General features: G+C 47.5%; 1 protein-coding gene across 1 annotated transcript in view; it reads left to right on the top strand.

The window, feature by feature from the left end:
* The window catches only part of DNAH2 (dynein axonemal heavy chain 2), a 93,201-nt gene that overhangs the window by 39,808 nt on the left and 29,394 nt on the right, over positions 1 to 23,999 (top strand). The window contains exons 22-49 of the mRNA XM_061176780.1: positions 54 to 215; positions 316 to 419; positions 1,444 to 1,600; positions 1,752 to 1,834; positions 1,925 to 2,105; positions 2,490 to 2,628; positions 4,990 to 5,207; positions 5,423 to 5,524; positions 5,855 to 5,980; positions 6,505 to 6,615; positions 6,925 to 7,113; positions 7,560 to 7,663; positions 7,764 to 7,953; positions 8,491 to 8,671; positions 9,408 to 9,535; positions 9,865 to 10,017; positions 10,301 to 10,426; positions 17,393 to 17,611; positions 17,853 to 17,970; positions 18,183 to 18,319; positions 18,836 to 18,973; positions 19,063 to 19,221; positions 20,590 to 20,742; positions 20,921 to 21,012; positions 21,343 to 21,541; positions 21,694 to 21,918; positions 22,875 to 22,979; positions 23,724 to 23,912. Coding sequence (XP_061032763.1) covers positions 54 to 215; positions 316 to 419; positions 1,444 to 1,600; positions 1,752 to 1,834; positions 1,925 to 2,105; positions 2,490 to 2,628; positions 4,990 to 5,207; positions 5,423 to 5,524; positions 5,855 to 5,980; positions 6,505 to 6,615; positions 6,925 to 7,113; positions 7,560 to 7,663; positions 7,764 to 7,953; positions 8,491 to 8,671; positions 9,408 to 9,535; positions 9,865 to 10,017; positions 10,301 to 10,426; positions 17,393 to 17,611; positions 17,853 to 17,970; positions 18,183 to 18,319; positions 18,836 to 18,973; positions 19,063 to 19,221; positions 20,590 to 20,742; positions 20,921 to 21,012; positions 21,343 to 21,541; positions 21,694 to 21,918; positions 22,875 to 22,979; positions 23,724 to 23,912 — 4,188 coding nt within the window. The remainder of the gene's footprint in view (positions 1 to 53; positions 216 to 315; positions 420 to 1,443; positions 1,601 to 1,751; positions 1,835 to 1,924; positions 2,106 to 2,489; positions 2,629 to 4,989; positions 5,208 to 5,422; positions 5,525 to 5,854; positions 5,981 to 6,504; positions 6,616 to 6,924; positions 7,114 to 7,559; positions 7,664 to 7,763; positions 7,954 to 8,490; positions 8,672 to 9,407; positions 9,536 to 9,864; positions 10,018 to 10,300; positions 10,427 to 17,392; positions 17,612 to 17,852; positions 17,971 to 18,182; positions 18,320 to 18,835; positions 18,974 to 19,062; positions 19,222 to 20,589; positions 20,743 to 20,920; positions 21,013 to 21,342; positions 21,542 to 21,693; positions 21,919 to 22,874; positions 22,980 to 23,723; positions 23,913 to 23,999) is intronic.

The following is a 23,999-nucleotide window of genomic DNA, read 5'->3' as shown; positions in this document are numbered from 1 at the left end:
AGGAGGGCGAGAGTCACATCACTCAATGCACCTGTCTGCTCTTGGCCACGAAGGAGCTGGACGCGCTGCAGCAAGTCTGGGAGATCACCCGAGACTGGGAGGAAAACTGGAACCAGTGGAAGACCGGCCGGTTCCTGACCCTGCAGACGGAGGCCATGGAGACCATGGCCCACGGGCTGTTTCGCCGCCTCACCAGACTGGCCAAAGAGTACAAGGTGTGTGGGGAGAGGGTGGGGGGGCCGCAGGCAGGCCGACTGAGGAAGGGGCCATGTGGGAAATGTGGTCAGGTCTTTGACGCCTCTCGCTTTTACTCAGGACCGAAACTGGGAGATTATTGAAACCACTCGCTCAAAAATAGAGCAGTTCAAGAGGACCATGCCTCTCATCTCGGACCTGCGAAACCCCGCCCTTCGAGAGCGGTGAGGCTGCCCCTCGGCTCCTGGGGGTCGCCCCCTGGCCTGGCCGTCACCTGGTTCTCCCGGTTGTCCCCTCCATGGCGTTCCTAGCTCTCTCTGCCCCTCTGTTCACCAACACACGCCTTGAAGAAGGCTTCCCAAGAGCCCACCGCCGTCCTCTGTCTGTCACATTGTCCTGGGTTCTCCAGCCTTCTTGGCTCTTTCCCTTCCCGTCTCCCCTCAATTTATGTTGTCTGTCAGAGCTAAGCTTTACGTCTTCTGTCCTACAGACGCTTGCATGTTGTAGCCCAAAGCCTAACTTTTGTCCTTTAGGGGTTTTGCTTTTGTGCCTTGTTTAAGAAGACCCCGTCTACCCCAGAGCTGTAGACACACTCTCTCCATACTTTCTTCTCATACTTTATAATTTTGCTTTTCAAGTTTACCTCTTTTAGTGCATCTGGAATTTATCACATGATAGAAGAGGGCTTTGAAAACATTGAGGCTAGAATAAACTATTTTATAAATGGTGTTTTAATAATTATCTATCTATTCATTTAGGAGTAAGTAATTTTACTTCTTTGGTATTGCCTCCAGCATAATGTTTTTGGCAATGCTTCACTAATAAGTATTATGCAATTAAGTATCACCTAACCGCTTTATTTGCTTAAGTTATTTACCCTCTCTAAGCCTCAGTTTCTGCATGTGTAAATGGAGTAACATGTATAGAGTGGTCCTCATTTATAGAGTGGCCATGAAGATGAAATGGTTCATGTAAAGCAGTTGGCCCAGTGCATCATCTGTAGTGAACCTGCAATCATCCGTCCTAACTCCCTCTCCAGAGAGTCAGCACCTCAATCTCTGTATTCCCCACAGTGCCTAAGATTGTATTTTAGAGGCTATTTAGTAAATACCTGTTGAATCGTGAATTAATAAATACACGGAATCATAATATCCCAGTGGGAGAAAGCCATTGGGGAGCGATGCTGACACTTTCCAGTAGGCTCTGGTGCTCCAGCGTCCTGATCTGACCTTTTGCCCCTGGCTGCAGGCACTGGGATCAGGTCAGGGACGAGATCCAACGGGAGTTTGATCAGGAATCTGAACGCTTCACCTTGGAGCAGATCGTGGAGCTTGGGATGGATCAGCACGTGGAGAAAATTGGGGAGATCTCTGCCTCAGCAACCAGAGAGCTGGCTATAGAGTTGGTATGACAGAGTCCTTTCCCATGGGCCCTCATTTCCTAAGCTTCCTGGAACAAAGGCTTCCAGCTTTTCATCACCTGATGGCCCCTCCCAGCTCCTATTACCCTTGGGGACTAAATACCTGATTGATCTGTTCCCCAATTTCTTTCCGCAGGCATTACAAAACATTGCCAAGACCTGGGATGTGATTCAGCTAGACATAGTCCCCTACAAGGATAAGGGCCATCACCGGCTCAGGTAGACAGGGCTGTGTGACCTGGGCTGCAGAGTGGGGACCGAGGCTTGGCAGATGGGGCTAGACTATGATTTTGATACCTTCCACCGCAGAGGCACAGAAGAAGCATTTCAGGCGCTGGAAGATAACCAGGTGGCTCTGTCTACCATGAAGGCATCTCGTTTCGTCAAGGCCTTTGCGAAGGATGTAGACCACTGGGAACGCTGCCTCTCCCTCATTTTGGAAGTTATTGAGATGGTGCTCACAGTGCAGCGTCAGTGGATGTACCTAGAGGTCAGGATTCACTGCCTGAGCTCTCCCTACCTGCTGTTTTGACTCCTTTATTTGTATAGGGCCTAGATAGTTGCCCTGTTATCGGCCCCGTTTTCCCACCTCTAAAGCCATTCTTCATCTGGGACCTAGGCATCTGACACTTAGTTATTACCTCTCATCTTCAGCCCCCTCCTTGAAAAGCCTTTGTTCTTTTTCCATTTTTCTTCTCGGACCCACAAACCTGGCCTCCCAATCCCAAGTTTCCTTCTAGAACTTGAGCATCTTGCCCTTTGGTTCTGATGCTCTTTATCTTCTCCTCAACTGTCAGTCCTGGTCTGAGAGCAGGGAGCAGAGTGTGGAGAGTGTGTGAGAAACAGCCTCTCACACCAGTTGTTGGCCCTTCAGAATATCTTCCTAGGAGAGGACATCCGCAAGCAGCTGCCCAATGAATCAGGCTTATTTGACCAAGTCAATGGCAACTGGAAAGACATCATGGACCGGATGAACAAGGACCCCAATGCTCTCCGGAGCACCCACTATCCAGGTCTGAGCCCTGACATAACCTCAGCTGGTGCTATATGTATGTGAAGTCATGGCCACATTCTTCATTTACTGAAAGATTGACCATTGCACCTGGCTGTCCTACCATCACCACCACCTCTTCTAAGCATTAAATAGTAGTTCCGTAAATTAAACTCCACACATATTTGAGCAGAGTACAATATAGTGGTTAAGAGGATGGGCTATGGAATCAGACAGACTTGAGTTCAAAATCTGACTCATGCCTTACCGATTGTGTGCTCTCGGGCAGCTTGCTTCCTCCGTACTGCAGTTTCCTCACCTGTAGTGTGTGTGGGGTTAATGATAGCTATTTCTCAGGGTCTTTGTAAGGATAATAGAGGAGTATGTAGCACTCAGTACAGTGTCTGGCATAAAGTTAGTGCTCAATTATTAGTACTGTGCCTCAAGAAACACTGATCGAGGAATCACTCTTCTTCTCTAGCTGGTTCATTCGATGAGATGATGCAGGTAAATGAGATAATGCAAGTAAAGCCCTTGTCACATTAAATGGCACAGAGAAAATCTTTGGTTACTATGAGCTATTGTTATTACCTTGACTTTAATTGGTTTATCAGATTAGCTAGTCTTTAATGTAGACATTTTGGTAGGCATGGGGATTGGGTAAGGGGATGGGGGAGAGATGTACACATAGTGAGGTCTGGTTGATTGTGCTCGATTGGGGTAAAGAATCAGGAAGTCATGTTTGGGGATGGGTACCTACAGTGTGTGTCCTGAGAAGAGTTTTGGCATGGGGTACAGAGGACCTCTTTGTTTTGCCAAGGGCCAATCTAACAATTCTTCATTTTCCCAAGAACCTTAAGTATACACATCAAAAAAAATTATTATTCAATTACTCTGGTAAAATATAAGTATTAGGACGTGCAAAATTGAGTGACAACATGAATTTTTTAGAAATAATATTTGAGATAATTGACATAATTACATTTTAGAACAGTTTATAAGCAGAGTCATCTCTTCGTTGAACACACAGAACAAAGCTGTGTTGTCCACTGCTACCGGGTCTCCCTGTGGTCTCCAGGGGCCACTCAGGTGGTCGCTCAAAGGTTCTAACAGCCTGTAGGCTTTGTACTTGAAGGCCTGAGGGTCACCTCAGAGTTCAGACTCCATGACATCCATGCTTTCTTCAGAAAGCTAGAAACTTGGAAGACCAGGAGATAAGCTAATCAAAATCTAATGCTGGGAGGAAACTAACATTATCAAGAACCTACAAATATGAACACATTTTATTTTATATCTCGAGTTTTTCTTTGAGGTGGATCTTATTACCATTTTATGAAGAGGTAAAAGCTCCCTGAGGTTAATTGACGTGCTAATTAAGTGAAAGAGCCGCAGTTTGGATGGCCATCGTCTGCCTCCCAATCTAGTGCTCTTTTTGTTTGTTTGTTTGTTTGGCCACGCCGCACAGCTTGTGGGATCTTAGTTCCCCAACCAGGGATCGGAACCGCGCCCCCTGCAGTGGGAGCTCGTAGTCCCAACCACTGGACCGCCAGGGAATTCCCTCTAGTGCTCTTTTTGCTCTGTCGCGAGGGACACTGGCAACCCCAGTGACTGCAGACCCCTTTCATTGTGTGCGTGTGATATGCATTTAAATCTAATGTTTTTTTTTCCAATTTATTTATTTTTGGCTGCATTGGGTCTTCGTTGCTGCACACAAGCTTTCTCTAGTTGCGGTGAACGGGGGCTACTCTTTGTTGCAGTGTGTGGGCTTCTCATTACGGTGGCTTCTCTTGTTGTGGAGCACCGGCTCTAGGGGGCACAGGCTTCAGTAGCTGTGGCACATGGGCTCAGTAGTTGTGGCTCACGGGCTCTAGAGTGCAGGCTCAGTAGTTGTGGCGCACGGGCTTAGCTGCTCCACGGCATGTGGGATCTTCCCGGACCAGGGCTCAAACCCGTGTGCCCTGCATTGGCAGGCGGATTCCTAACCACTGCACCACCAGGGAAGTCCCAAATCTAATGTTTTAACTTGTTGAATTGTTTATGTGCAGAACAAGCTCTAATTTTCAGAAGCTCTTGGGATGATCGGCAGAGCCCCACTTCTTTGGTGGAAAAGGACTGATGGGAGATGTAGTTATATTAATGGAATTGTATATTTAATACATAATGTATAATACGTACAATAGTGTATAATGAATACTTAATAATGAATTAATGAAGAGGATGGGAAAAGAGTGATTGGGGACACTGCATCTGCTTCCAAAAACCATATGGCAGTCTGTGCCCCAATACTCAAGAGCTGGCAAAATGGATATAGTTGGAGGCTCCAGATCTACTCAGGGCAATGGTAAAAGGGCCACCAAATATCATTCACTGTTCTCCTCTCCAGGCCTCCTGGACACATTGATAGAAATGAACACAATCCTGGAAGACATCCAGAAGTCTCTGGATATTTATTTAGAGACCAAGCGCCATATTTTCCCCCGCTTCTACTTCTTGTCCAATGATGACCTCCTGGAGATTCTGGGCCAGTCCCGCAACCCAGAGGCTGTGCAGCCACACCTCAAAAAATGCTTTGACAACATCAAATTGCTGAGAATGCAGAAGGTCAGTAGAGGTGGGCATGATGTGAAGGAGGGCAGGAGAGGGATGGTGACGTCAAGGTGTTCAAGGCCTCGGAGGGGACCGTGCCCTCCCAGCAGGAGGGGGATATAATGATTCTGGGTATCTGGGACAGAACTTTCTAGAATTGGTAATATAGAGGGGAGGGGGGAGGAGCAGAAATTACCCTCCAAGGGCTCAAGAGCTTCCTGTTTCTGCAGGTCGGGGGACCCAGCAGCAAATGGGAAGCAGTGGGAATGTTCTCGGGCGACGGCGAGTATGTCGATTTCCTCCACTCGGTACTTCTAGAAGGGCCTGTGGAGGTGAGCTGCGACGAGGGCCTAAGAAGCAAGCTGACTCTTCTAAGTTTGCTTGGCTCTGTGAGGAGAGGGCATCTCTGTGAAGGGATATTAGTCACTTTTTGCCCTCCCGCCTGCCATTCCTAAAACTCTTAACCTGTACCCTGCACCCGAAAGTTGGACAGTCTGCCCCCTAGTCTCCATTTCCCTCCGGGACGCAGGCCGGCCGCTGCCCAGCTCCTGCTCTTCTCTTGGGCCCCAAAGCCCCGGAGTCCTGTTTCCCAAGCACCTTCACTCTGGGGACTCCTGACTCTGGCCCTGAGGGCGAACCATCCTGTTCTCACCTCCCCCCAGTCCTGGCTTGGCGATGTGGAGCGGACCATGAGGGTGACCCTCCGGGACCTTCTCCGGAACTGCCGCCTGGCCCTCAAGAAGTTTCTTAACAAGAGGGACAAGTGGGTGAAGGAGTGGGCTGGCCAGGTGAGCTGGGGTCAGTGGAAATGAGGCAACAAGGAGGGCCGAGCCGAAAGGAAGCAGCCAGTGTAAAGACAGGATCTTCTTCTTCTTTTTTCCTTTTAAATATTTATTTATTTATTTATTTGGCTGCATCGGGTCTTAGTTGCAGCATGTGGGATCTTTAGTTGCAGCATGTGGGATCTTTAGTTGCAGCATGTGAGATCTAGTTCCCTGACCAGGAATGGAACCCAGGCCTCCTGCATTGGGAGCGCGGAGTCTTAGCCACTGGACCACCAGGGAAGTCCCTAAGGACAGAATCTTGAGTCGCACAAAAGGCAGGTTTCCTGCCCCCTGTTCTGGGCTGTGGCCCCGGAAGCCTGCACCGCGGACCCTTAGCTCCTGAGTTGGGCACGTGCCCATCCTTCAGAGCAGTTTAGGCATAGTGAGAGGAGTAGCACCTGGTCCCAGAAGAAGCTGGGTTTTGGGAGCCGGGCTGTGTGTGTGGCCAGGGACAGGGCTTTGGAATAGAGCCTCTACACGTGCCCCAGGTGGTGATCACTGCCAGTCAGATCCAGTGGACGGCTGATGTCACCAAGTGCCTGCTGACAGCTAAGGAGCGGGGAGACAAGAAAATCCTCAAGGTCATGAAGAAGAAGCAGGTGGGGAGCCCTGCCAGGATAGGAGAGGCCTGGAGTTAGAGCTGGAGGGAGAGGGCAATACATTGGGTCAGAATTAGCGATGAGCTGGTGGGAAAGGGTCCGAACGAGGGTGCGTTATGGGAGGTGTCCAGCAAGAAGAGGTTGGGTGGGTCAGACGTACGTCTCCCTGTGCTGATGTTGGGGGCCAGGAGCTGCAGTGGGGGTGGGGTCAGCATTGCGGTTGGATGCGGAATGATGCTGGGACGAGGCGTGATTAGGGTTTGGTGGCATTGCTCGGGCCACCTTCTTCTCTGGCACCTCGTTCCGCAGGTGTCAATACTGAATAAGTACTCGGAAGCCATCAGGGGGAACCTGACCAAGATCATGCGCCTTAAAATTGTGGCTCTGGTGACGATAGAAGTCCACGCCCGGGACGTGTTGGAGAAGCTTTATAAGAGTGGCCTCATGGATGTCAGCTCCTTCGACTGGCTCAGCCAACTGCGCTTCTACTGGGAGAAGGTGCCGAAGGGCCAACTTCCCACTCCCGTACCCTAAACCCGATCCTAATGCTTTAACTAAATTCATGTTCTCTAAATACAGTAATATCCCAACCCAACCCTTAGTCCTATCGCAGCACCCTTATCCAGCTCGTAACTCTCTCTCGAATCTGCCAAGTAAGGAGTGGCAAGTGGCACTTTTCCAGGGAGTGCCCACTCTGGGTGTCACTTGATCGGGACTCAGAAAGACTCCAAGCAGCTGCTGCAATAGTTTGGGCTGGACACGTGCAGCGTGACCCCCCGGTTCCCGTCTTGGCCGTAAGCCCGTCCCTCCTTCTAACTCTAAACGGAGCCCTCAGTCTTCTCCCTGCAACTCCCCTGCCGCTTCCAGCCCTCCTCTCAGCCATCACTGCAGCTCTGTGTCTTCCTCCAAGCCTGCCCCTCTCTTACTCTGCCCTGTTTCCCTAGGATCTCGATGACTGTTTGATCCGCCAGACCAACACACAGTTCCAGTATGGTTATGAGTACTTGGGTAACTCTGGCCGGCTTGTCATCACGCCGCTGACAGACAGGTCGGCCGTGGGGAGGCGAACAAGGGGCTTGGGGTAGGGGCAGCGAATGCTGAGCCAAGGCTTCCAGGAGTCCGGCTTGAGTCCTGTCCTCCATCCCCAGGTGTTACACGACACTGACCACGGCCCTGCACCTGCATCGAGGTGGATCCCCCAAAGGTCCCGCAGGCACAGGGAAGACCGAGACCGTCAAGGACCTGGGCAAGGCCCTCGGCATCTACGTCATCGTGGTCAACTGCTCTGAGGGCCTGGACTATAAGTCCATGGGCCGGATGTACTCAGGCCTGGCCCAGGTGAGCGTCCTGCCAGCCTGGCCAGGAGGCCCCTTCAGTATCTTTTAGTTCCAGAAAATCAGCCGAAACCCAGATCTGGCTCAGTGCTTCGTAGCTGATGACACTGCATCACCTCAGTTAGTTCTTACAACTGGGGAAGTCCCTGCGCCTCCCTGAGCTTCACTTTGCTTATTTGCAAAATCACAAGATTATGTAAGGATTCAATAACTCATGCACACTGGAGGCGCTCAACACCCACAAGTTCCCTACCCTGGTCACTTTCCCACCCACACCTCTCAGGCATTCCCCTAGATCCTTCCTGTCTGATGGAAAGTTCTGGCCAGAAACCACAACAGTGCTATGGGGCCCCCTACACCACACACACACAAACACACACACACACACACACACACACACACACACACACGCACACACATTCATTTTAGAGGCTGCTGCTCCTATCCAAACATTTCAGGGAGAAAATGTTAGTCACAATTTTTAGTTTCTCCCAGTCTGGGGGTACTTTTCTTGCTCCCAGCGACTCCCCCCCACCCACAGATGGGCGCCTGGGGCTGCTTTGATGAGTTTAACCGCATCAACGTGGAAGTGCTATCCGTGGTGGCCCAGCAGATCCTGTCCATCCTCTCAGCCCTGGCTGCCGGCCTCACGCGCTTCTATTTTGAGGGCTTTGAAATAAATCTGGTGTGGTCCTGTGGGATCTTCATCACCATGAACCCTGGTAAGGGCCTGGGAGTGGATGGGGCTCCTGGGGGGAGAACTGAGTGTTCAGGGCAAATAACTGTGCATCCCCCCACCCCTGCCAGTATTTTTAGCCGAGTGAAATGTGACTAAAGACCATAAAGTGTGAGAGAAGGATAAGCATACACATTTCTGGGAGAAGGGGTGGCAATCTTACTGTTCTCCCTAAAGGGATTAATAACAGCTTGCGGGCATATATGTAGCCCTAGTCTTTTAAAGTGCTTAGCCATCTTCTTTTGTTGGACTAGCTCCCAGAGTTCTGGTCTGTCTACCATCCCTTTTGCTGAATGGGAGAATCTCCCCCAAAGTGCAGGGCCTAGGGTCTCTCATTACTGTTGCCTGGGAACAGCTCTGGGGGAAGGAACTAGGAGAAAACAGGAAAGGGTTTTGGTACTGAAAGAATCAGATAAACAGGTGCGATTTCTATTAGCACTAACGTGAGTTATACATGGAACTTGGAGAGATGGGAACTTGACAGCTCTGTGATTTGAGTTTGAATCAGGGCCATGCAGAAGGTTAAGGAAAGGACCAGGGGTAGGAAAGAAGAACAAAGTGGTGTGAGAAGAGCCAGGGCTGAGATGAGAAAGGAAGAGGTCTCAGAGTTGGAGCTGGGGAGAGAGTTAGGGATGGAGCTGGGGATGGGGAAAATGGGACTGAGTGGGAAGTAGGTCTTTGGGAAGCAGTATGGATTCTGAATAAATGGCGCTGTTTTCCAGGCTATGCTGGTCGCACAGAGCTTCCTGATAATCTTAAATCCATGTTCCGTCCAGTTGCCATGGTGGTGCCCGATTCTACCCTCATTGCAGAAATCATTCTCTTTGGGGAAGGATTTGGCAACTGCAAGGTATTCTGATAATCTCTTGTCTCCAATACTTTATTTCCCTTCCGTGATTATTCTCTGGACCGAAGAGCCCCCTGGAGGCCTCATAATCAGTTTATCCTACAAGGAACTTACATGGCTGTCAGTAGGATATGGAGGGAGGTCTCCCCTCTACGGTGTCACTAGTCCTTGATGGCACGATTCACAGGATCTTCTCATTAGGATTGTCCATAGAGCACTTCCCAGCTGCTCCAAGTCCTGGGACCTAGCTTCTTGGATCTGTAACTGTCCCTAGATGAAGCAGAGGGATTGGTGGGGAGATGGATTGTTTCCTCCTCTATTTTGTTCTCCAGATTCTGGCCAAGAAGGTGTACACACTTTACTCGCTGGCCGTGCAGCAGCTCTCCAGACAGGACCATTATGACTTTGGCCTACGTGCCCTCACCTCCCTCCTGCACTGGGCTGGCAAGAAGCGCCGCCTGCAGCCGGATCTGTCTGATGAAGAGGTAGATTGAGGACACGACCGTTGGACCTTAACCTTCATTGTCACTGGTCCTATGCGCCTTCACTGAAGTTTTTGAGATCCTTACTTTTCGCTAGATTAGGTTTCCCACCCTCCTGCCCCTCCCCTCAGGTGTTGCCTGAGTTCCACCTGTCCTATCGCTAAAGACTAGCTCGGACGTGTCCATTGTTCTTAGCTCCTGCCTCTCACCCAGTTGGAGAGGAAGGGCCTAATGAGTACCTTGGCCCTGGCTCCGCGAGCCTGAGTCTCTGTCTTTTCCCATTCAGGTTCTGCTTCTCTCGATGAGAGACATGAACATCGCCAAGCTAACTTCAGTGGACGTGCCACTCTTCAATGCCATGGTGCAAGATCTATTCCCCAGCATCGAGCTGCCGGTCATTGACTACGGCAAGGTATTTGTTCCTCAAGACTCTCCCTGACCTCATGTGTGAATGTGGGTCTGGAAACAGGACACCTGGCCTCCAGGCCTTGTTCTGCCCTTCACTAGCTGTCCATTCACTGGCTGTGACTTTGAGCAACACAGTTGGCCTCTCTTTGGGCTTCCTTATCTATAAAACCATACAGGCCTATTCAAACGTTCTACTTTCTCACCTCAACTCCCTACTCCCTGACTCACCAGCTCAAGTACTTCTACTCATCAGTTCCTTGACTTCACTGAGACCGCTGATCCCGTGGCCTTTCTACTTTCTACCTGGTAGCCCTCTCCTGTCTCTACCTCTCTCCTCATTCAGGGAGTTTTGAGGAGAGACTGCTAGGAGCTCTTTGATATGTGAGCGGAGTGGGATGGAAGAGGCCAGGGAAGGAGAATTTTAGAAAGTGTAGGAATTTTCTTCTCTGGCAGTATGGTAGTTTAGATACCCTGAATGATTCTTTCAGTTGAAACCACTAAAATGCTGGATAAAAATATAAAAATACATCTTTTAAAATGTATTGCTAAACTGGCAAGAAAGAAAGAATTCTGGGATGAGGAGGGGGAGTAAAAGCAGGGAGGCAAGTGAATGAGAAAGCTGGCTTTCTCCCCGAAAGTTTTTTGTTGAACTTAAGGCACTGGGGGTAGGAGATAAAGCAGCCCACATTTTGAGGTATAACAGAAAACCCAGTCATGCATGAACTTCCGTCCACAAAGGAAAACACCTTCAGTAAGTGGGAAAATGAGAAACCCACCACTGAGGAGCGTCCATGCAGTAAAGAAACATGCTTGTCGTGACCTTTGATGATGAGAGGAAGGGGCAAAATCTCCTTTGAGGTTTCCTAACCACAAGTCAGCCCTCACATGGTTTCTGGTCATAATTAATTTTACTGTGTAATGCCCCACATCTCAAATTTAGAACTTAATTTTAAGTATTTCCAGGTTGTTAGTGTCTCCCCCAAGTGACTGGCAGAAGCAAATGCAAATTATTTCTAGAATAATGAAGCTTCAACTTAAGCCTCAAAGAATTCTCATAAAAGTCCAAGAAAATGAGCAGCTTCTGGTCAAAAATCACAAAACGCACAAGGAAATAAGATACTGTGAATGGGATGCCAAAGAACAACAGAACAGCAGAATCAGATCCACAAAGACTTCAAACATGGAAAATAATCAGCACAGAATTCTAGAAATAACTAAATTTAATATGTTAAAAGAAATAAGAGAGGGGAATTCCCTGGTGGTCCAATGGTTAGGACTCTGCTGTTTCACTGCCAAGGGCGAGGGTTTGGTCCCTGGTCGGGGAACTAAGATCCCGCAAGCACAAGCCACACACAGCACAGCAAAATAAATAAATAAATAAATAAAAATAAAGAAACAAGAGAGAAGCTTGAAACTGTGATCCAGGAACAAGAGACTTCTAAACAAAGTAGGATTGAAAAGAACCAACAGCATTCCTACAAATGAAAAAATATTATAATTGAAATTTTAAAAATCCAGCAACTCACAGAGAGGACTTCCAGGTAAAAAGGTGGATTAAAAACAATTTTGTTTCCTTTTGAAAACCCGCTACAACTACTCGAAAGAGATTTTTACAAATAAGGCATCTATACCCGAAAGGATGGGGAGAATGGGAGAGGCAATGACAGCAAAATTGTGACATGGGAAATAAATGAATCAAGTTGTGACTTACTCAGCAAACCTGAGAGGCTGGAAGTGGGGAGCATTGTGAGTTGGGAGTAGGTGGAGGGAGTGAGTAAAGGAGGTGTAGCTGAAATGAGAAGGATTGGAGGCAAACAGTCTTGGGAGCAGGTCTCCCCTTCTCTGCGACCCTGGATGGCCGTGCCTCTCTCACTTTGGTGGAAGACTAGAGGGTAACAATAGTAGGTCTCTGGTCTGGGGGACACATGGTATAGTTGAGGGTGGGAGAAAACTCTATTAAAAATGGGGATTAAGTGAATGTTTACACATTGAATGCTGAGACCCTTAGCCTTCTCTGAAGCCCCCAGAATGCCAGCAGCCAGACAGGAAATTGGAAGAGTTCTCTCTGGGGAATCTCTCTGTCCCAAGAGGAATGAACAAGACATCGACGATGGAAATTTCCCAACGAAAGTCCCAGATAAATCATCTACAGTGACACTCACAGTCTACAGGCCCCACACACACACTCAGAGCTTCCATTCATCTCTTTAGTCCTCCACCCTTATATATGAGCCGAAAACCAAGGCTCACCACACATCTGAGGAAGGCCTCGAACGTGAAAGCAGCCAAAACAAATAGGAAAAAGCAAATTGGAGAAAATAGATAATGGCGAGAGAAGAAAAGTTTTTTAAAAAAATCTATCATTAGTATACTCAGAAGATTAAGGTATTGTATCCATGAAACACTGATGAAATGCTATTGGAAAAGGAATATTCCGGAGAATAGAGCAGAGCAGACAAAGCGGGAAAGAGATTAAGATTCACGTGCCAGTCTAGGAAAGACAACACTGAAATACCAGCAGTTCCAAAAAGTAGGAACAGAGAAAATGGAGGAGGCCAGGATCAGTAATGAAACAATTCACGAAGAATCCCCAGAACTATAGCATCTAAGTTTCCATAATTAAAGGATCTATAAATGCATGACATAATAGATAAAACAAATCCTTACCAAGGCCCAGCATTGTGAAATTTTAAAACACTAGGAAAAGGAGAAGATTTCACGAGCTTCCAAAAAGGGAGAAAAAAAAGAGATGACATGCAAAAGATCAAGAATTAGAATGTTGGACTTCTCAATAGTAATATTGGCTCTTTAAACAATGAAGCAGACTTCAACATTCTGAAGGAAAATTATTTCCAACCTCAAATGCTATACCCAGACAACCTGTCACATAGGAAGCTAGATCAGAGATGTTTCAGGCAAGCAGACTCTCAAAAAAAAAAAAAAATTACCTCCACTGCATCCTTTTCTCAGAAAGCTACCAGAGGATGTGCTCTACCACAATGCAGGAGCATTCCAAGAAAGAGGAAGATAGAGGACAAGGGATGACAGTTGTGCACCAGACAAAGAGAGAAGCCAATCCAAACTGAAGCAAATCTGAAGGTTCAGGCAGACTTGTTTTTTTTTTTTTTTTTAAGATTTTTAAAAAATTATTATTTATTTATTTAATTTATTTTTGGCTGCACTGGGTCTTAGTTGCAGCACATGGGATCTTTGTTGAGGCATGCAGGATCTTTCGTTGTGGCACGCGGGTCTTTCTCTTTTCTAGCTGTGGCGCGTGGGCTCCAGGGCTCCAGAGCACGTGGGCTCTGTAGTTTGCAGCACGCAGGCTCTCTAGTTGAGGCATGCGAGCTCAGTAGTTCTGGCGTGTGGGCTTAGTTGCCCCATGGCATGTGGGATCTTAGTTCCCTGACCAGGGATCAAACCCACGTCCCCTGCATTGTAAGGTGGACTCTGCACCACTGGACTACCAGGGAAGTCCCCAGACTTCTTTAAGAAGAGGAAATCAATACCTGATGATAATAAAAGTTTTGAGAGATTTAGTCAACTGGCAGAGTTTGGAGTTGAGTTAAAGATCAGTATATTAAACACTAAGCAAACAAAAAACCAGAGCAACTATTGGCCCCTAGGGAAAACCAGAAAGTTGTGCAGGAAAGGAAAAATAATCATGTATTGAATAGTATACATTTTTATACTAATATTTAATACTGTTTACAAGAGACACACGTAAAACGTAAAGACAAAGGGTGGAGAGTCAAAGACTAGAAAAATACATCAGGTAGACACTAATCAAAAGGAAGCTGGGGTAGCAATATCAGACAACATAGATCTTAAGGCAAAATGAATTACCAGAAATAGTCGCTTCATAATAATAAAAAGTTCAATTCACCAGGAAGATACAACAATTCTAAATTTGCATGCATCTAATAATATGGCCTCAAAATCAAAGAGAAATAGACAAATCTACAGTTGTAGTGGCGCTCTTCACATCTCTCAGTAACTGATAGGCCAAGCAGATTAAAAATCAGTTTTGTTAAAGAAGATTTGAACAACACAATCAATCTTGAGTTAATCAAGACATTGACAGCAATTGCACTCAATAACTGAAGAATAACCATTTTTTTCAAGCATACGTAGAATATTTAGGTTACTTGACCATGTAAAGGTCATAAATCTGCCTCAAAAATTTCAAAGGAATTTATTCAGAACACATTTTCTGATCACAATGTTAACTCTACTGATATCAGGCAAAGTAGACTTCATGGCAAGAAGAATATTAAAGATAAAGGGGGACATTTCATAATGATAAAAGGGCCAATGCTCAGAAAGATATGGCTTTCTAAATTTGTATGCACTTAATAATAGAGCTAGAAAATGCATAAAACAAAATCGACAGAACTAAAAGTAGAAACAGATAAATCCACAACCCTAGTGGGAAATCTTGACATACTTCTCTCAGAAATTGATAAAATAAGCGGATAAAAAAATCCATAAAGGGAGTTCCCTGGCAGTCCAGTGGTTAGGACTCAGTGCTTTCACTGCCGTGGCCCGGGTTCAATCCTGGTCCAGGAACTAAGATCCCACAAGTTGTGCAGTGTGGCCAAAAAAAAAGAAAAAAGAATCCATAAAGATACGGATTTGAGGGACTTCTCTGCTGGTCCAATGGTTAAGAATCTGCCTTCCAATGCAGGGGACATGGGTTTGATCCCTGGTCAGGGAACTAAGATCCCACATGCCACGGGGCAACTAAGCCCGCGCGCCACAACTACTGAGCCCGCGTGCCACAACTAGAGAGAAGCCTGAGCGCTGCAACAAAGAGCCTGTGCCCGCAGGGAAAGTTCCCACATGCCACAACTAAGACCCGACACAGCCAAAAATAAAATGAATAAGTAAATAAATATTTTTTTAAAAGATACGGATTTGAGGGCTTCCCTGGTGGCGCAGTGGTTGAGAGTCTGCCTGCCAATGAAGGGGACGCGGGTTCGAGCCCTGGTCTGGGAAGATCCCACATGCCGCGGAGTAACTGGGCCCGTGAGCCACAATTACTGAGCCTGCGCGTCTGGAGCCTGTGCTCCGCAACAGGAGAGGCCGCGATGGTGAGAGGCCCGCGCACCGCGATGAAGAGTGCCCCCGCTTGCCGCAACTAGAGAAGGCCCTCGCACAGAAACGAAGACCCAGCACAGCCATAAATAAATAAATTAAAAAAAAAAAAAAAAAGATTACTAAGAGCTTATAACCAATTAACATTCACTAATAAAAAAAAAAAAAAAAAGATACGGATTTGAATGCTTTTAACAGATTTGACCTGACACATGTAGAACATTATATGCATATAATTGCAGATACATATTCTTCTCAAGTATGCATGGAGCATTTACCAAAATTGACTGTGTGCTGGATTATTAAGTAGCGGTCTCATAAACTTCAAATGACTGAAAATTATACAGAGGATGATCTCTGACCACAATAGAATTAAACTAGAAATTGGTAACAAAATATAATTATTCCAAATGTTTGGAAATTAGGCAATACAATTCTAAATAACTCATGGGTCAAAGAAGAAATTACAGGATATTTTAAACTGAGTAAATAGAAAATGTGACATTTTAAACTTTTGGCATGATGCTAAACAAGCACACACACACAAATACACCCAAACATGCTAATACAACTAATTCTCAGACAGTGGAGGGAAGTAGTAGGGGTGAGGCCTCTTAGTGGTGTTTGAGAGATACAAGTAAAATCTTGCATTTGTTTGAACTTACTTGGTTGCATTGGCTGTGTATTTTAAAATGTCACACTCTTCTGGGACCTACATGGGTCATGGTTCTATAAGCATTTCTTTATTTTTCATTTTTATTTTTAAAATTTTTAATGGAGTATAGTTGATTTACAATGTTGTGTTAGTTTCAGGTGTACAGCAAAGTGACTTAGTTTTTTCTATATATATATATTTTTTCACATTCTTTTCCATTATAGGTTATTATAAGATATTGTATATAGTTCCCTGTGCTATATAGTAGGTCCTTGTTTATTTTATATATAGTAGTTTGTATCTGTTAATCTCAAACTCCTAATTTATCCACGGCTTTCCCCCTTTGGTAACCATGAGTTTGTTTTCAATGTCTATGAGTCTATTTCTGTTTTGTAAATTAGTTCATTTGTATCATTTTTTTAGATTCCACATGTAAGTAATATCATGTGATATTTGTCTTTCTCTGTCTGACTTACTTAAGATGATAATCTCTAGATTCATCCATGTTGCTGCAGATGGCATTATTTCATTCTTTTTTATGGCTGAATAATATTTCATTGTATAAATATACCACATCTTCTTTATCCATTCATCTGTTGACGAGCATTTAGGTTGCTTCCATGTCTTGGCTATTGTAAATAGTGCTGCTATGAACATTGGGGTGCATGTATCTTTTTGAATTTGAGTTTTCGTCTTTTTAACTTACGTGATGATTTGTTTAATGTCTGGCTCCCTCACCAGACTGTGGGCTCTGCGATAGGATGAACACTAATTTGTTCTCAGCGCCCAGCACACTGCTTGGCACATACTTTACAGACTTAATAAATATTTGTTGAATGATATTAGAAAAGATGTGTAGAGCTGTGTGTCAGACATTGTGTTTTACATTGACTATCTTATCTAATACAACAGCCCTACGTGGGAAGTACCATCATTACTCCCATTTAACAGATTAGGAAACTGAGGCTCAAAGAAGTTAACTTGCTCAGGTTCACATAGCTGAAAGCTGGGGACCCAGGCTGGCTGACTCCAGAGCCTAGTCTCTTAACTCTGCAATTGGCCAGCCTCCCAAGGAACAAACAACTGCCAGGGTGCAAAGGGCCCTGGTGCGATTTTTAATGGTTTGCACATTATCCTTCTGGATATCGGGGAGCTTTTGAAAGTCCTTTACAAGCCGCACCCTTTTTCTTCTGCTTCCTGTATTTTCCCTTCTCTCAGCTGCGGGAGACCATTGAGCAGGAGATTCGGGATATGGGCCTGCAGATCACCCCGTTCACCCTCACCAAGGTTATCCAGCTGTATGAAACCAAGAACTCCCGCCACTCCACCATGATCGTGGGCTGCACAGGCAGCGGCAAGACTGCCTCGTGGAGAATTCTTCAGTCCTCCTTGTCCTCCCTGTGCCGCGCCGGAGAGCCCAACTTCAACATTGTCAGAGTACGGACCTGGGACAGTGGGGCCACTGGAGGAGACTTGAGTAGCAGGAAGACAGTGAGGCTGGGGGCAGGAGTGCGTAGGTGTCTGGGAGGGCGGTGCAGACCAGGAGGTCTGCCTGGGAGGGATGAGAGAGACGGGCCAAATACAAATACCTGGAAATAAAGGGAGGCTGGAAATAAAGGGACATCTTGGGATTTGTGTCAGCCGGCAGCTCAAAACCCCCTTCCTGTGTCATTTTTAGGAGTTCCCTTTGAACCCTAAGGCACTGTCCCTAGGGGAGCTGTATGGGGAATATGACCTCAACACTAACGAATGGACAGACGGCGTCCTGTCCAGTGTCATGCGGACGGCTTGTGCAGGTACCCAAAGGATCTTGGGGCAGGGAGAGCAGATGCCTAAATCTCCTGCGGGGGTGGGCAGTCTGGGGATAGAAAGCTCATTTTGGGGGAAAAAATGCTTGGGGAATGCAGAGATCACCAGGAAGCAACTGCTTGCGTCTCCAGGGAGATGAGTGTGGAGGGAGGGCTGGGTAACAAAGCCCTGGTTTCCTTATCATCCACCTCCAACCAAGACGAGAAGCCGGATGAGAAGTGGATCCTTTTCGATGGCCCTGTGGACACACTGTGGATTGAGAGCATGAACTCTGTCATGGACGATAACAAAGTGCTGACCCTTATCAACGGAGAGCGCATCGCGATGCCTGAGCAGGTTCGGGACTGGAAACTGGAGGGCCCGGGGCAGGGCTGAGGGGAGAGCAGGGGCGTCCAACAAGAAGAGGAAGCTCTATAGGAACGCCCAGGAGGAGGATGCCTGGGTTCAGGGCAACCTGTGACTGAAGAAGAAATGCCTGTCTTACCACAGACGCTGAGGACAGCTGTATAGAAAAAACTGTGTACTAGGACGCACCGTGTGGACCGAGGCAGCCTCATTGCCACCGACATACGAGGGATGACCTTCCGTTGTGCACCCAGAGTTACAATTCGTGGGCTTTCGTAAAGCCCACCCTTTCCCACCCGCTCAAACAATGTGAGCGAGAGAGTGACTTTTCATAAGGATGACCTTGACTAAACCCTGATTTCTTTTAACGAACAAATCATTTGTAAAGCTCAGGTCTTTATTCATCCTGCCACACGTGGTACTCAGTAGAGACACCTTGGGGCATCAGAATTCTGGGTGTTTTTATTACTGAGGGAAAGGCAAGGTTCTGACCAAATATATCCATAGGTGTCTCTCCTGTTCGAAGTGGAAAACTTGGCCGTGGCCTCCCCAGCCACCGTGTCTCGCTGCGGGATGGTATACACTGACTACGCTGACCTGGGCTGGAAGCCCTATGTTCAGTCATGGCTGGAGAAGAGGCCAAAGGTATGAAGGGAATGGAGGAGAGGAAAGGAACCGGTGGGGCCTGTGGGGGACACAAGAATAATTCAGAGCCCCTGCTTATTCAACTCCAGGTAGAGGCAGAGCCTCTTCAGCGCATGTTCGAAAAGTTCATCAACAAGATGCTGACCTTTAAAAAGAACAACTGCAACGAGCTGGTGCCCCTCCCGGAATACAGCGGCATCATCTCCCTCTGCAAGCTGTACTCAGCCCTGGCCACACCGGAGAACGGGGTGAGGGGGGACCAGGGCAGGAAGGGCTCTCGACCTCCCGGGACAACTTCAGGGAAACGGTGTGTCTGAGACACAATTGGAACATGAGGCTTGAGTGGAGCAGAGACTCCAAGGGGAGGCCTCACCAACCGTGGAGGCAGTGAGCGGTGTGTGCGTGTGCATGCACACTGGGAGGCCAAACTAAGGACTCTAAATCAGATATAGTACACAATGGGTCTCACTCTAATTTCCTGCCCATATTTGGGAGCTGAGGATAGTTCATTTGGTTCCTCATTTCTCCATCCTTTCAAAAATTAAATATTAAGTCTTGGAATCTGTGAGGCCTTGGAATACTGTTTCTTTTTTTGTTTTTTAAGATTTTTTTTTTTTTTTTTGGATATGGACCATTTTTAAAGTCTTTACTGAATTTGTTACAATATTGCTTCTGTTTTATGTTTTGTTTTTTTGGCTGCAAGGCATGTGGGATCTTAGCTCCCCAACCAGGGATCGAACCCGCACCCCCTGCATTGTAAGGTGAAGTCTTAACCACTGGACCACCAGGGAAGACCCTGGGATACTGTTTCTGCTGGGAGGAGCTCCCCACCTAATCTGATGAGGGGTTTTAGAAATTTTCAGATTAACTGATATTTAAGAAAATTTTTGTTTGGTTTAGAATTATGGAGTAAGGACCAAAATTGGGTATTTTTCTGTTGAGATTAAATCACTGCCTAGAAATGGTTCATATTGTTTTTAAGGACGTTGCCAGATCACTCAACTATTAATATAAAGTTATATAACAATTAAGATCTATAACAGTATGTGTCATTCCTGGTACGGTTAATATAAATTAAAACTATGTAGGTGAAGTTGCAAAATGACATAGGGGAAAAGGACAGTAATATAGTGTCAGTGGCACCCAGCTGCTGAGGAGGACTGGGTAAGGGGAAGAACGCTGATGAACAAAACAAAGAGAAGAGGGCAGTCTAGGTAAAGGGAATGGCTTTTGCAAAAACATAGAGACACAAGAGTCAGTCCCCGCTGGGCAGGGTGGGTGATGGGTGGATGGTGTCGGCGGTGTCACAACCCCTCTTCGCTGCAGCAGAGACCCCGAGAAGAGGATGGTGAGATGTGTGTTGAGCTGGAAGGACAGACTAAGGACTCTGGATTCAATATGGTAGACAGTGGAGTCTCAACACAATTTCCCACCGTGTCTCTGTAACTTAGTAGGTTTATTTAAATGTTTTGATTTAGCTTTATCTACAGCCATATGGTTTTCCAAACAGAACCAGGAAGGGAGGGAAACTCTAAGCCTTTGTGATGAGCTGCCACAATTAGACGCCTCCACCTCTTATAGATTTACGGTATTTCCGCTTCTCCTTTTCCACCCAGGTGAACCCAGCTGATGGTGAGAACTTTGTCTCCATGGTAGAGCTGACGTTTGTGTTCAGCATGATCTGGTCTGTGTGTGCCTCCGTGGATGAGGAGGGCCGCAAGAAGATCGACAGTTACCTCCGAGAGATTGAGGGCACTTTCCCCAACAAGGTCAGGGCCCTCAAACCCAGCTGCCCTATTTTTCTGCATCCCTGATCCTTAGACTCTTCTTGAGCCTCAGCCTGCCACCCAGCTCTCTTTCTTCTGCCCAGTGGTCTGTGAGCGCTTTTTCTGGGCAGGGAAAAGCTAAAGGAAGGCTTTGGTAACCCGCCACACGTTCCCTCCTCAGGACACAGTGTACGAGTATTTTGTGGACCCCAAGATGCGGAGTTGGACATCATTTGAGGAGAAGCTCCCTAAGAGTTGGCGCTACCCTCCAAAGTGAGAGCCGGGCTTGGGGGGGTGGGTCAGGCTTGGGGCTGCGGTGGGTGGGAGATGTGGTGAGAGAGCAAAAGAGGGGTGCAAAAGTGAGCTGTAGGAAGAGAGGGTGGATCCCAAGGCAGAGGTGACTTTCCAGTGCAGGAAGTGGGATCTAGAGGAAATGGGACAGGGTCCTTCAGGAGAATGCCTGATCCCCAGGCCCCGCAGGAGGCAGGCTTGGTGATTCGAGAGTGGTGATGCCGGAGGAAGATAAACACTGGGGGGCAGAAGGAAGCGGGAGTTAGAAAGGAGTGGGCCACGATCTTGAGACACAGTCCCTTTCCCCACCAGCTTCCCCTTCTACAAGATCATGGTGCCCACCGTTGACACTGTCCGCTACAACTACCTGGTGAGCACCTTGGTGGCCAACCAGAACCCCGTCCTGCTGGTGGGTCCCGTGGGGACTGGAAAGACGTCCATCGCTCAGAGTGTCCTGCAGTCCTTGCCCTCCAGCCAGTGGTCAGTGCTCACTGTCAACATGTCTGCGCAGGTGTGTGGCAGGACCCAGGGCCAGGCCGCCAGCGCCCTGCTCTTTCCCTGCCTCTGCTCCCCCTTGGGATCCAAGTGCCTGGTCGACACTCCTCTCTAACCCCGTATTTCTCCTGGGGGACCCAAGCATTCATTCTGTGCCTTTTTCACCAGACCACATCCAATAACGTGCAGAGCATCATGGAGAGCAGGGTGGAGAAGCGAACCAAGGGTGTCTATGTGCCATTTGGAGGCAAAAGCATGATCACCTTCATGGATGACCTAAATATGCCAGCTAAGGACATGTTTGGGTCCCAGCCCCCCCTGGAGCTGATTCGCCTCTGGATTGACTATGGCTTCTGGTATGATCGAACGAAGCAGACCATCAAGTACATTCGAGTAAGCATCCCGAGAATTTGTTCTTCAGGCCTCCGTTCCCGCCCATGATGGGTTCAGTCCCCGCTCCTCTGGGACCCCAGGATAGAATCCTGTAAGCCTATGTTCCTCCCCACACAGGAGCGTCCTGCCTTTCTCAGGACCCAGACATCTGGCTCCTAGGTTATCAATTCCTGTTAGTAACTCTCCTCACTGACTGTCCTGTGCTTCGTGACCAAGGGAGCCTGTCCTTCAACTTCCACTCCTTTCCCAGGCCTCTTACACCTCGGTCCCATGGCAACGCTGATGCCAACCAGAGCTGCCCATAGCCCCGTCTCCAGGCCTCTCCACCTCCCACTGTTTCAGTAACCACCTCCGCTCCCCACCCAGAATCCAGGTGTCTCCCTTCAGTCCTGGCTTTTCTCTCGTGGGATTCTGAGCGTCTTGTTTCTTTTTCCTGAATCAATGGGCAGCCATTCCAGCCTGATATCTGGGGCACTCATCTATCTGGCCCTCGGGGTCCAAAACTCACCTAATAATATATTCATATGTTTCTGAGAAAAAACACGCACATACAGATACGTGTATATATATATATATTTATTTATTTATTTAAAATAGAAAAGAAGAGAAAGTCTAGAAGATGTAATCAAATGTTGTTTTTTTAAGTTACCTCTATTTTCCAATTTGGGAACATGGATTATAATGATGAAATAAGAACAAATACATTACTTTAGTAATTCTGTAAAAATGTCCCAAATCCCTTCCTTCCCCTCACTTTTCCCTGCCCCTACTGCTCCATGATTCTTCCTGCTTTTTCTGCCCCTGTCTTCCCTCTTCCCGTTTGTCCCTCCGTCTCCTCTCTTCCTCCTGGCTCCTCTCACATCCTCCCTGTTTCCATGCTCCCTCTCTTCCCGTCCTCTCACCTGTCTCCACCACCACCCCCCCACCCCCCGCCCCATCTGGTCTTTGCTCTCTAGGACATGTTCTTGATGGCTGCCATGGGCCCTCCCGGGGGTGGACGGACCGTCATCTCCCCAAGGCTACAGAGTCGCTTCAACATCATCAACATGACCTTCCCTACGGTGAGGGCATCCTGAGGGCTGGGGGAGGGAACTGTAGAAGGCAAAGCCATCTGTGGCTCAGAGAGCGACGGGGCAGATCACGGAGGGGCCCAAGGACCCCCAGGCCTGAGTTGCATTCAGGGAGCTATGATACACGGAGGGGAGACTGCTGTCCGTAGGAGCCTTGCTTCTGCTGAGCTAGGAGAGCTGCAGGGTGACAGTGCAGCCTGGCTCTGGCATGTGAAGCCTAACAGTCCCAGTGGGCAGAGAGTGGGGGCCAAACGGACCAGGAAGGTAGAGCCTCAAAGCAGAGAGCTGGGAGCGGCCCAGGGCTAGGGTGAGGTGAGGGAGCCACTCAGGGGCACCCAAAACCCTCGGAAATCAAGATAAATAATATTTTCATGCAACGTTAAAAAAGATTAATGCCAAAAATTCACGATGAACAAGACACCAAAATTTTAAATAAGTACAAGATCAGTATAGTACCGTGCTGAGCCGCATGAGAGCCTGAGGCAAAAGGAAAAACCAGCAATACGGATCCCGTCTTTATTTAAAATGTTCGTACTTGTTCATCGTGGACAGTTTGCATTAATCTTGATTTTTAAATATTACACTAAAGCATTATTTCTCTTGATTTCTGAGGGTTTTTTGTGCCCCCCTTAAATTCTGCCCCCAAGACAAGTGCTTTTCTCCCCTGACCCTAGTCCCCCCCCTTGGCTGAAAGGTCATGAGCCTGCAACGTTGAGTCTGAGAGCCTGTTTCTAGGAGTCCCAGATCATCCGGATATTCGGCACCATGATCAATCAGAAGCTCCAGGACTTTGAGGAAGAGGTGAAGCCCATTGGGAATGTGGTGACCAAGGCCACCTTGGATGTGTACAACACCGTGGTACAGCGCTTCCTGCCCACGCCTGCCAAGATCCACTACCTCTTCAACCTTCGAGACATCTCCAAGGTGAAACTCTGTCTGACCTTGCCCCTTTGGCCCAGCACAGCCTCCTTGGAGGCATTCTCCTCTCCTCAAAGTAAGCCTTGGAGCTCA

Source organism: Eubalaena glacialis, chromosome 19 (assembly GCF_028564815.1).
Source record: "Eubalaena glacialis isolate mEubGla1 chromosome 19, mEubGla1.1.hap2.+ XY, whole genome shotgun sequence".
NCBI lineage: Eukaryota > Metazoa > Chordata > Mammalia > Artiodactyla > Balaenidae > Eubalaena > Eubalaena glacialis.
This window is presented reverse-complemented; position numbering and strand designations above follow the sequence as displayed.